Source organism: Pogona vitticeps, chromosome 3 (assembly GCF_051106095.1).
Source record: "Pogona vitticeps strain Pit_001003342236 chromosome 3, PviZW2.1, whole genome shotgun sequence".
Taxonomy (NCBI): Eukaryota; Metazoa; Chordata; class Lepidosauria; order Squamata; family Agamidae; genus Pogona; species Pogona vitticeps.
In genome coordinates this window covers 28759077-28772772 of record NC_135785.1, presented here as the reverse complement: position 1 = coordinate 28772772, position 13696 = coordinate 28759077, and the positions used below count along the sequence as shown (strand labels likewise).

The 13696-nt window shown below is 37.2% G+C and overlaps 1 protein-coding gene across 2 annotated transcripts in view; it reads left to right on the top strand.

Annotated features, from left to right (window-relative positions):
- RNF13 (ring finger protein 13) overlaps nucleotides 1-13696 on the top strand; it is a 60179-nt gene that overhangs the window by 34829 nt on the left and 11654 nt on the right. For both annotated transcript variants that reach the window (XM_020781873.3, XM_020781874.3), the window contains exons 6-8: nucleotides 1705-1795; nucleotides 2274-2379; nucleotides 6185-6278. In XM_020781873.3, the coding sequence (XP_020637532.1) occupies nucleotides 1705-1795; nucleotides 2274-2379; nucleotides 6185-6278 (291 nt within the window). The remainder of the gene's footprint in view (nucleotides 1-1704; nucleotides 1796-2273; nucleotides 2380-6184; nucleotides 6279-13696) is intronic.

Below are 13696 nucleotides of genomic sequence, written 5' to 3'. Positions count from 1 at the left end.
TTTGCTCTACCTAATGAATTCATCCTTGGCATCAAGTATCAGAGAATTATTACTGGCCATCAGTAATAAGCATTGTTGTTGTTTTAAACATATGCCTCTACCTTCTTGATTTTTTTTATGCAGATTAAAGGAGTTGTGTAGCTTTGCTAGGATTTGTGTTTGTGTATCATGTTTGAACCAGTCTTTTTCTTTAGCTTCCCTATTTTTTTCCTTATATAGTTTTTTATATTTGATGTTTTCTTTATTTTTCCATTTCTGTCTCTCCTTCTATTATTATTATTATTATTATTATTATTATTATTATTATTATTATTATTATTATTATTATTATTATTATTATTATTATTATTATTATTATTATTGTTGTTGTTGTTGTTGTTGTTGTTGTTGTTGTTGTTGTTGTTGTTGTTGTTGTTATTATTATTATTATTATTATTATTATTATTATTATTATTATTATTATTATTATTATTATTATTATTATTATTATTATTATTATTATTATTATTATTATTATTATTAATTGTATTTATACCCCGCCTATCTAGTCATTTCGACCACTCTAGGCGGCTTACAACATAAACATAACAAGTTCAAGAAAAATTTATAACAATTAATTAATTAAATGATTGTGCAATTGTGCATATTACTTACTGTAATATGTTTTCCATCATTTACTTTCCCCCCTCTTACGTTTCTAATTTTTAGTTTTTCTGAGTCACATCTAGTAATACTGTACTTCTGTCAGTTTAGAACAAGTAGCATATTACTTTGTGTAACCTTATTGTTGCCTTCAATAACAATAACATTTTAGGAACCAGGTTAAACCAGGCAAATCTAAGTGTCGTGATATGACATAATATTAGGTGTTATAACCAGTTTTACCACTCTTGCCTTTTGATGGAGAAATTGTTTTTGATGTCCCACTTTATCTTTCTATATTGTGCTGGAACTTTTTATGATGAGTAAAAGAAAGTATAGAAAATTCTTAAATTAGAAAAACCCAATTTAAAAATGGTTTTGGACGTGTCATAGATGTGGGGAACGACAGGAAGCAGCAGTGCCTGTGCTGTTGATTGATTGATCGATTGATCGATTGATTGATTGATTGGATTTCTATCCAGCCCATCTAGACCAAAGGTCTACTCTGGGCAGTTCCCATTATTGTATCTGAAATAAAATTCACATATTAAGCAAATTTGCCACCCACAAAGTAATATTTAAACAAATCCTTAGATGAAGGTAGAAATACATTAGTGAGAGATCTGACTTGGGGAGGTAAAGGGGGAAGAAGGAGGTAAACTGTCAGAGAACAAGAGCACAGGATGAATGAACTTGCGTAAGAGAATTGAGGCTTTAGATTTTCTATCTAGTGCATAAGCCAAGATAAAGAGTACTCTTTGTATTATAGTACTAGACATAAAATCATACTTGATTTCTCTCTTAATATGTTCTAGAATATTTTCCATTTCGGTCTGTAGCTGGATGCCATTAGAAACTACCTTAATTGTATAAATATTTTCCAAATGGATAACTTTATCTGCCATTCATCTGCACATTATGCCTAGCTAGATGAAGTGGCTGAAGCATACATCCTATTTTTATGACTTGTCTGTTTTATGTGCAACTATTGTAATAAGCCATATACCTATAAATTATTTCTGTGTTATTGCTATTCATATCACTTTTCCTTTCTTTGAACAGTTGATATTTTGAAAAAGATTGACATTCCTTCTGTCTTTATTGGAGAATCATCTGCTAAGTCTCTAAAAGAAGAATTTACTTATGAGAAAGGGTAGGCAAATGTTTACTTTTATTTCAATTATTTGGGACTTGTTATTATTTATCTAGTTGTGATCAACCATTATAGTCTCTGGGAGTCAGTTACTGATTTTCTACCATGATGTTGATTAGTTACAGAACTAATATCACATGTCTGCTGATGGTGATTTTATAGAGACAAGGTCCAGAAGAATGTACAAATTTCAACATTATCTATTGATCTACTTTTATATGAGACTTGGAGGGTGGATCTTTTGAGTGTACCATAATGAGCACATGGTTAATCATTTATATCATTATTATATTGACTTAAGTTGGTCAGTTACATAATTGTTTTAATATTATGAGAGTGTCTAAATGGTTATTTTACTTCGTTGGACTAAGAATTCTGTCATTGTTCTTTATGCTTTATCTCTGAAAGTTATTTTGCCAGCGTTGGTAGAGTATAATCTATTTAAAACACACTCAGCTGCTTTTTTTTTCTTTCACAGAGGTCATATTGTGTTAATCCCAGAGTTCAGCCTGCCTTTGGAGTACTATCTAATCCCTTTCCTAATTATTGTGGGGATCTGTCTCATCCTTATAGTCATTTTTATGGTAAGTATAACCTTATCTCATACTTCTCCTTCAACAAGGTAATTATGTAAAAGTTTGTGAGCATGTGGACTTAGTATATGTGTGTCAGAGAAAATAACTACTTGGTGTTGTATTGTTAATACTAATTTTGTCTTGTGATTCATTGTTAGGATTTTTTTTAAATGTTGTGGCAGGATGTCATTCTGCACTCAAAGTCTTAAAACATATTTTGAGAAATGGGGTGGGGGGGAAACTTCTTTGATACTGTCAGCTCAGTCAAGAGCCAAGTATATGTACCAGTTCACTGAAACCATGAATGGGTATTTGTCTTCATATATTAATGGAGAGAGATAAAGCACATATACAGACATTCAACTTAATCAACATAGCAAGGCTTCACAGTATATCCACAATACAGTGGTGCCTCACTTAACGACGATAATCCGTTCCAGGAAAATCACTGTTAAGCGAAAACATTGTAAAGCCAAAAACAAACTCCATTGAAACACACTGAAACTCCTTCAGTGTGTTCCAATGGGGTCAAAATTCACCGTCCAGCGAAGATCCTTCATAGGTCAGCCGTTTTCGCTGCCTGACTTGCGAGGAATCCGTCCCAGAAAACAGCGGGGAGCCATTTTGAAACCGCCGATCAGCTGGAGGAAAATTGTTGTTTTGCAAAGAATCGGTTTCTGAATCAGGGAACCGATCATCGCAAAGCGAAAAAACCCATTCAGACCATTGTTTTGCGATCGCAAAATGATAGTCGTAATGCAGTTTCATCGTAATGCGGGGCAATCGTAAAGCGAGGCACCACTGTATATCTTCCACAGACTACCTGAAGTTTCTGCTGTCGGGAGACAACCAATAAATAACACAGTTGGTGGCTAAGTTTTTATTCTCAGTTTTAAGAATTCGTAAAATATTATACTAAGACAACCACCTGACTCAAGTTTTATACTGTTGATATATTCTAACAACTTATCTATTCTGTATATCTTGTATTATGTTTTTATCTTTGAATTTTCGGGTCTATAACTGTATAATAAAACTTAACTAGCATTATTCATTTGTTAATTCCATCTCTGGCATTTGTCACCTTCTGTCTCTTATTCACTAAGTGTTTACACCCATAACCATATACAATGTGTATATAATTCTGTGGCTTCAATATTGTACAGTGGTGCCTCGCTTAGCGATCGCTCCATTTAGCGATGAAATCATTTAGCGATGGTGTTTTTGTGATCGCAAAAGCGATCGTTTTGCGATGTTCTCTATGGGGAAATTTAGTTTTGCGATGATCGCAGGGAAGCGATCATCGCAAAGCCCTCCTTTTCGCACAGCTGATCAGCGGTTTCAAAATGGCCGCCGGGAAAAAAACATGACTGCCTGCTGTGTTTAGGGATGGATTTCTCGCTTTAGAAGCACCGAAAATGGCGGCGCTATGGAGGATCTTCGCTCAACTGTGAGTTTTAAGCCCATAGGAACGCATTGAAGGGGTTTCAGTGCGTTTCTATGGGCTTTTTAATATCGCATAGCGAAGTTTTCGTTCTGCAGCAATTTTTGTGGAACGAATTAATGTCGCTAAGCAAGGCACCACTGTATTTCATTTGTCTGAACCAAGTGGATTGAACTCCACAAATGTCCACACTGTGATAAATCTTTTAGTCTTAAAGGTACCATAAGACCTGTTGTTGCTGTTGTTGTTAATTCATAATGAAGCAGACTAAACAAAAGCCTCTATGGAATTAATGTACAACTAGAGGACTGTAGTACTTCAAAATGCATTTAGGGAATCTGAAGACATGCTACAGAAGTTTGAGTGTATTTAATTTTTTCTTGGTAATGGTTATTTAAATATTTTCTTGAAGAGAATAATCCATGTATTTTTTTAAAAAGACATTTCCATGTAAAGAAAGCTTAAGGTTCTGTACTCCAAGATTAATTATAGAAATTGATACAATTGCTTCTCAGGCATGATTTATTCTGAGCTTTAATGAATTTGAGAGAGGAAAAATTACACAAAAATCACAGAAGATAAGAGATAGAAAGGTGATAGGCTATGTGGGTGTATAGGTGAAAATAGTAGAGGCCATGATTAGAGACATATAGTCATACAAGGTAGTCTGTTCTTTTCAAAATGGAGAACCTTTTGCAGACATTGGCTGTGTGTTTTCAGGCACCTCTCTTAGAAGAAAACTGAGAATCTAAGAATGCTGAAACCTTCTTCAGACTTGCAGGTTCTGAAAATGATAAACAAAGAGAGGCAGCATAAAGACATTTTCCAGGCACCCATCCAGGTCCCATGGAAGAGCCAAGATTTGCTCACTCCTCTTCCAAGCATGTTCTGTCCTTTCCTTTCCTTTCGTCTTCCTTCTTCTACAGTGGACCCTTGACTTACAGACGGCTTGACTTACAGACTTTTTGAGTTACAGACTTCTCTGGCCGCAAAATTTAGGTTTGACTTGCAGACTGAGATTTGACTTACAGACCAGAAAAAAACCAAAATGGAACAAAAACGGCCTGTTACGGGATTAATCGGTTTTCAATGCACTGTAGGTCAATGGAGAATTGACTTACAGACTTTTTGACTTGAGAACCGCCTTCCAATACGGATTAAGTTCTCAAGTCAAGACCCCACTGTATACCGCCTCTAACTCTCCAACTGTCTCTCCAACTCCCCAACTGTCTCTCTGGCTCCACCCCTCCTGCTCTATCCTTAGCTCCTCCCCCTTGAACTGCTGTGATGGACAGGCAGGAATGACGTCACCTTTTGGCATTCTGCTACACCGCCTCATAAGTTTCTGGGCAGTTCGCAACATACAATAAAATCGTATGGACTCATGCTCTCATTTGTATTTATGGGCTCTCAAAAATAAGACTGTAAACATAATAGAAAATGCCCATGCTCAAAAGTTTGAGAGTTCAATTCCCTACTGTTCCTCCTGCAAGTAGAGCCAGCCTGGGTGGCCTTGGGCAAGCAATACCAGGGCATCCACAGAAAAGGGGAGCGGTAAACCACTTCTGAGTATTCTCTACCTGGAAAACCCTGGAAAGTCAGCATTTACTTGATGGCATATCATCATCATCATCATCATCATCATCATCATCATCATCATCATCATCATCATTATTATTATTATTATTATTATTATTATTATTATTATTATTATTATTATTATTATTATTATTATTATTATTATTATTATTATTATTATTATTATTATTATTATTATTATTATACTAGAGCTTATGTCTGAACCAGCTGGTGGATTCTGTACCACATACTGTATATCTTTCTGCTGTATGACAAGAATATCAAGCTTGGGATTTTTTGAGTGGTGGGGGGATTTGGCCGACAACCAGGACTTTTGGGTGGTGTGAAATAAGTTTGCTTTTTCAGTAGGCCTTCTAAATATGCCTACTGAAAAAGCAGTAGGGGGAAATACATAGCTTATTTGTTACCCTACAGCAGCTACACTAAGAAAAATATGAATAATTGTGGAAATAAGAAGCTTGCACATCCATGTCCAAACACCAACATCCCTTGCCCTCATAATCATCTATAATCATAAGTAACAAAGTTACTGTAAGAAATAGTAACTTTGTTACTTATGATTATAAATGATTATGGGGGCAAGGGATGTTGGTGTTTGGACATGGATGTGCAAGCTTCTTATTTCCACAATTATTCATATTTTCCAATTGGCTTAATATATCTTTCCTTTTTAAGCATAGCTGTTCTCAAAACAAAAAGGAACTGAGTTATTATGTGCTTTTTAAAAAAATCTCAAATTTCCACCTTGTATTTATGTCTCCCTCTTTCAAGATCACAAAATTTGTCCAGGACAGACACAGAGCAAGAAGAAATCGGCTTCAAAAAGATCAGCTGAAGAAGCTTCCTGTGCATAAATTCAAAAAAGGTAAATATAGCTTTTAAAAATTGATTACTCAGTTTATGTTGGCTAGTCTCCAATATTGTCTATGTTATTACAGCTTAGAGCGTAAATATTGTTTTAGAAATGTGGAAAAACACTATGGGGCTTTTGTACCTGGCCAGTTTGGATGCAGTGTGTATGATTGGTGTGCAAAAGCTTTTCACTAAAATCTTCACTAGATAAAAGACAACTAGTATCACAATATATTTGTGTGTTGGAGGAAAAGATGGAGACTGATGGCCTACCCTGCAGCCTCCTGTGATTGCTCAAATAGCTAAAGGATTGAGGATCCTGTAGAACATCCTTTTTAATACCAGGGGCTGGTTTCGTTGAAGACCATTCTCGCAAGGACTGGGGGGTGGGGTGGCAGGTGTCCGTCTGTGCATGTGGGAGCTGTGCGTGCAGGGGGCGTGTGCGTGCATCTGTGCATGCATGTGGGGGGCAAGTGAGTGTGTGGGGGTGTCTGCATGCATCTGCATGTATGCAGGGGCGGACAGGTGTATGCATGTGTGCGGGGGCAGGCAGGAAGTCTGAGTACATGGGGGAGCAGGCGATCGTCTGTGGGTGTTGGGCGTGCATGCAGTGCCGGGCATGTATGTGTGCACGGGGGGGGCACTCATGCATGTGTTCCTTCAGCTCCAACAACAGATGACCTGACTCTTTGTGTAAATAGTGCCCTCTTTTATTTTGAATAATGGTCAAAATACTCTGGCTTAGCACAGCAAATAGCACCAGAATAGGGCCATTGAATCAATGGGGATTTGGTGAGTCTGCTTCTCAGTAAGTTCCATGGATTCAAATGGGCCTATTCTAACTTTTTTAAAAATACATTTTAAACTTAATTTTATTTTTATCAATTCATTAAGAACAGCATAACAATACCTGTTGTACTACAATAATAGTACATTTCTTATTCATAAACTCTTATACCTTCATAGATATACACAGTGTTTACATTGTCCCTTTCTATTTTCACATAGTCGCTTCCGTGGCTCATTATTGCATTTTTATGTCTAGCTAATGCCTCTTAAACTAATGAACAGTCCAACCCATTGTCCACTTGGTTTACTTTATTTTTTGACTCAATATCGGATTTCAGTGGGGAGAGTACCTTATCCTCATAAAGTTATCTTGTTTAATCTTCCCTCTGTATAATCTTACCTAATTAGTCAGTTTCTCCATCAGCGCCACTGCCCATATTTTATTCATATACGCATCTTTGCGAGGTGAGGTCCTGAGCATCTTTCCAATATTGGACAATTTCATTCTACGCCACCCCTATAAGAGTTGCCACCAATACTTTATTTGATAAATTTTCATTTCCTCTGGTAAATAGTGAGAATGATAATATAGTTTCATTTGAGAGTGTTTTTTTAATTTATTTTTTCTAGCTAATTAATTACTACCTAGCAGAATACTTCTACTTTCAGGCAAACTAACCATAGGTGTTCTAACATACATTTATGCCCACACTTACTCCAGCACAATTCTGGTACAGTGGTGCCTCACTTAACGATAATAATCCGTTCCAAGAAAATCGCCGTTAAGCGAACACATCGTAAAACGAAATTAAAAATCCCATTGAAACACACTGAAACCTGTTCAGTGCATTCCAGTGGGGTAAAAACTCACTGTCCAGTGAACATCCTCCATACGGCGGCCATTTTTGCTGCCTGTATAGCGAGGAATCCGTCCCTAAACACAGCGGGGAGCCATTTTAAGCACCTGGCGGCCATCTTGAAAACCCAACGATCAGCTGTTTTTGATAATCATAAAGCGAAAATTGGTTCCCAAAGCAGGGAACCGATCATCGCTAAGCGAAATTTCCCCATTTAGACCATCATTTTGCGATTGTAATTGCGATTGCAAAAAGATCATCGTACAGTGATTTTGTCGTAATGTGGGCAATTGTTAAGCGAGGCACCACTGTATCTATTAATTTTATGTAATTTGGTAGGACATAAGTGCCACTTGTGGACTACTTTTAACATCAGTTCTTGTTATCAATCAGATAACAAATCAGATTTTGTTATCAATTTGTATGGTTGAGTGTTCCAATTTTTCCCAAATATTTTCTGGTATGTTGATGTTTAAATTTGTTTCCCAAAGTATATGTGATCCTGTGCTGCTACCATATTATTTATCCAGAATGCTTTATAAATTAGTGAAATTAGTCCTTATTTCCCCCTTCACGGATTGCTGCCTTGTCGTGGAGAAGGGGCTTGAGTAATTCAGAGAAGCTATGGGCTATGCCATGCAGGGACACCCAAGACGGACAGTTTATAGTGGAGAGTTCTGACTAAATGCAATCCTAATGAATAAGGCCTTTCTACCACAGGTGCTTGAACTAGATTACCAGACTGTCCTTTTGATTTACTTGCCAGGGCTACATTGGTTATTTGGCACAATCTGTAACCTTTTCCTCAGCTCCAGCCATTTTTGAAAAAATATATGAGGCATTTTGATTCACAGAGGAAGAAGTTGCTTCTTTAGCCAATGGATTTTACTTTATAATTTTTAAATAAGTCCACTTTAAGCCTTACCTTGCAGCATATAAACAGGCAACAGAACTTGATCACCGTCACTGGCAACATGAAGAATATGCAAGGCTAACAAATCCGCATGCATTCAGGGGCAAAACTACATCTTTTGTGTGGTTTGCCCTTGATAACTAGTCTTGCATTATTGATGATCTTGCCAGCAGAACTACCAGCAAAACAGATGTTCAGCTGAAAAGTGCACACCATGTCATATGCAAAGTTAGTTTCTCATAAAAAAAATTAATGAGGCTTTGTTTGTGTGAAGCTGGGTGATCTTCAGTAAATATTTTTGTTTCTCTGGGGGTTTGTGATTCTCTATCAAGAAAGCCAAGGTTAACTTCCTTCTTGGTTAAGAATTTGTTATAGAATTAAGGGGGGGATCTCTAAAGTGTATGTCCATGTTTCCTTAATTGTGTTGTTTCTTGGTGTTTTAGATATTCCTTGCTTATAGAGGAAACTACCAGGCATTTCAAGTTTTATTCGGCATAAACATTTGTAGACTCTAGCCTATGGCATAATGTGCATCGGACAGATTCATCTGAAGAAGCAAACTGCAGTTCACAAAAGCTTATGCCAAATAAAATGTGTAGTCTTCAAGATGAAGGGACTCCTTGTTGTGTTTTCTGTCACATACAAACGTGCTTATAAAGTATAGCTGAGATAAACATCAGAATCTGCATTTGTAGTCATGGAATTTGTTTTTATCATTTTAAAGACTTGTAAGATATTCGTGTTATCAGGCTGAAGCTGGTATCAGTCCTCTTCAAGAGAGCTGCTGAGGGCTCCCAACTGATTGATGTTGCTCCTGTTGTAGGCTTTCTTTCCCACAGCTCCAATGAGTGAAAGATATACCCACAATGCCATGCACTGGTACTGTGTCAGTATGGAAGATTGTAGACAGTGAAAATGGCAGTTCTCCAACAGATTGCCAAAGTCTCTGGTTCTCTAGTGATAGGTCCAGTGAAACCGCCCTTCTCCCTCCTGTCAGAATAGAAATGGATAGGAAGAGACAGGCTCACCATTGCATTTTTGTTTAGTTTGCCAGTCCATTTGTCAAATGATAGGTGCTTTAGCTAAATGACAGTTTGGCCCTCAGACTCATTTGTTAGCACAGCAGGCAAAACCCAGACTTAACAGCCAAAATAGAAACTCATTAACATTTTGCTAAGATCGGTTAATGCATGATCCCTTGGAGGAGGAATGGTGCCACCCATTAATCATAGGGTATTCATTCCAATATGGGTGTGGGTGGTAGAGGTCTCTGTGTTGAGGATACTGAAGATGTGGAGCTGGCCCATACAGACGTCTGCTTTAAAAGAATATGGTAAGAATCGTGTTACTTATAGACTGGCGTAAGTCAAACAGCATAAATCACAGCAGTGAATTACTGCTAGTTAGGACATTGTTGCTTATATTCTTAGGTGCACAATGGGGAATACAGGGACTGACATCTTAATGGTAATTCATCACTGTGACGTACACTGACTTACTCTGACATATACTCATAATAGGATTCTGATTACATACTGTCTTGTGTTTTTTTTTTCTTTTTCTTTTTTGCTCATGTACTATAGAGCAGGGGTCCCTAACCTTTGTACCCCACGAACTGGCTAGGGAAGGCGGGGCACCCCCCGTGCTCATGCGCATGCACCAACGAGCATCCATGTGCAAACAGCGGCACAGTGCTTGTGGGTGTGCTCATGCACAAACAGCAGTGTGGCACTTGCACAGGTGTGTTGGAGTATGTGCACATGCGTAAAGCAACTCTGCAGGGGTGAGTGCATGTGCGGGGGGGGAGGTCTGTCTCCACAGCCCGGTTTGGTTGACGCCATGGACCAGCACAGGGCCACAGACCGGGGGTTGGGGACCTCTGCATCTTGGAGACACTTTAAATCATTGTGTGTAGTAGTGCTGTAAGCAGTACAGTAGTTTTGAGATGTTTATAATTTGTTTGGAGCTGTTTTCTTCACATTGTCTCAAATGGCAAAAAAGAGAGGCTTGTTCCGATGAAGAGGAAAATATGTCAAGCACATTATCTATCATAACAGCTCTCTGTGTAACAGTAGCTACCACAATGTGAAGCTTATTGTTACACAGTAGCTCAGAGGTGCAAGACATTCTGAACTTGGTAACTTTTTCTTTCAGTTCAGAATTTAAGGTTGCAATCCCATGCACATTTAACTGTGGAGTGAGTTTGTGGAAAATCTGTAGGCTAAATCTGCTGGTTAGTCGCAAATAGAGTAGACTCACTGGATCAATCAGTGATTCAGTTGATTTATTCTAGTCAGGGGCTAACAAATAGATGTAGTCAGCAGAATTCAGATAGAACTAAACTGCACAGTATGTTCTCTTACTTTTGAAGAAATTGCACATAAATCAGTGAAACATGCCTTCATTTAAACACTGAATAAGATGAGTTCTTATTTCTTTATACCTTTATATCTTTATTTATATATTTTATTCCTGATAATCTTTTTTAGTTCTTAATCCTTTGGTCCCCCTGATGATGTGACTTTTTATGATTAAAGAGAAGTTGAGGTTAGTTGAATTTGCCTGTAAGAACTGACCAGGTGTGATAAGTGGAACAGCTGTTGAGTTGCTAGATATTTTATTTATTTATTTAAAATATTTCTATGCTGCCTTTCTCCCCAAGGCAGCTTACATTACTAAATCATGTTTTGTTAACATGATTTGCTTTTTGGTCAGTTGCCAGGATTTTACTATTCTTATTATCATTATCATCCTATTACCTTCTATAGATCCCTAGTCAAGTGTCTCCTCTTAACAACCTATGAAGACAGTAAGTCAGAGAGAGCATAACTAACCTAAGTGAGCTTCTTGTTTTACTAGAGATTTCAATTTTGTGGTCTCAGTTTGATATTCTAATCATCATAACACTCTTGGCTGTCAAGATAAGACCTTTTTCTCAAAGCATATCATATATTTTACATATGAAAATGTGTAACAGGTCTATAAAAATTAAGCTTTAGAGTAATCTCAATGCTTATAGTGGGCAGTCAGACTTTTGACTTGGGTAAGCAAACAGTGGGGAAAATAAGATAAAATGTAAGACTACTCAAGCTCATAATTATATCTGGTATTTTGAGTGTCACTTGAGATGAGCTACCACCTATACTTAAGATCAGAATAGTAACATATTTCATGGAGGAAACAAATTATCATTGCCACTTATAGAGAGAGCTTCCATAAGGGTTGATAGAAAAATGCAGCAAAAACTTTATCTTCTCTGTATTGTCTTTCTTTCTCTTTCATCATCTGATATCCACTGAATCAAGTGTCACTGTATTCTGTATCAGTTCTATCTAGGATGAAGTGGTGTAATTAAAAGGTGGAAATAGTTGCCCTCATCTTCTTGTCTTCCCTACCTGAGAAAAGATAAGTCAAAATACAAAGACAAATACCAACTTTGGTTATTTTAATCAGGTAAACAATACTTGTGTTATCTGCCATCAAGTTGCTTCTGACTTAATGGTGACCCTAGTAGGGTTCTTCAGATATTTTAAATATTCAAGGAATGCTTTACCATTGCTCCTCTCCATTTAGGATCCATAGCTGAATGGGGAATTGAACCCAGGTCTTCTAAGTCCAGCACTTTACTGAATTACACCAGCTGTTGGTATAGTGTAATGTGTTAATAAATCCTCCCCAGCAGTGTAGGTACCTGAGTGTTTGGTCCTGCAAGGCAGTTAGAAACTTTGAAGTGACATGGTTTTCACCAAAGTAATTTTTACCAAAATGGGATATAGGAAATGATTTGCCCTCCCCATCTCCCACTGCTGGTATCCTAATCATATTATTTTGAGGATGCCACAACTGCTGCCTTAAAATGTTAAAACTCAGTAAGAATCATTGACTGGTTTTCTAATATTCCCCAATGCATTTAGTTTGGCATTAGAAGGTGTGTCATATTTCAGGGCTCTATGAAAGAGGACCAGTTTTCCCTGCCATATGTATGACACAGTGCTCCTTTCATGGTGACACACCTGCCATATCTTACGAGCTGAGCTCCAGGCTGTTCTTGGCACCTTGTTTTGAGGCTAACTATATTAGCTATATTAACTATTCCAATAAACATAATAATAACAAAAACAATACAGCTACTTTCGTATAAAATGGCATATCAGATCAAAGTTCCAAAGCAGGGTTTTTTCTGCTTTATGTAAAATATTCATATTCCACTTTTCTTTTCCAAACCAATACATCTTCCAGAGTACCACAGAAGTCCTATTTAATTCAAATAGACTGGTTAACAGATTAAATTTGTGCTTAGACTTAAAGTCTTTGGTGAACAATAAGCACCCAGAAATCCCTTGTAACTCAAAGGTAATCTTTCAAGTTTTTCTGTTCTTCTTTCATATCTTCCAAAAGATTTGCAAACATTTGAATTTTATTTTCATGTGTATTATAACAACTATTGCTAATTACTAATAGTTGATTATTGGCAATTATCAATGCTAATTAGTTTCACTGAAAGTCTCTCCAGTGTGTGAGAGTTAATCTCCAGCCCATTTGCACTAAAAATATTTGGCCAAATTATTGTTTTGATGCCCAAGGCACTGGAAAAGTGATAAATATTTGATCAAGGATCCTTTTTTGAGATCACAGAGTAAATACTGTGTTGAATCCATTATTGATGGGGCTTCTAGAACAGCACTCTTCATTTTGGTATTACCTTGGAGGCATAATTAGAAAGATACTTAATTTTGTTCCATCAGTCTGGCAAAGGTTTGGAGAAGAATCTAAATCCTCTAAGTCAGTGGTCCCCAACCTTGGGCCTCCAGATGTTCTTGGACTACAACTCCCAGAAATCCTGGCCAGCAGAGGTGGTGGTGAAGGCTTCTG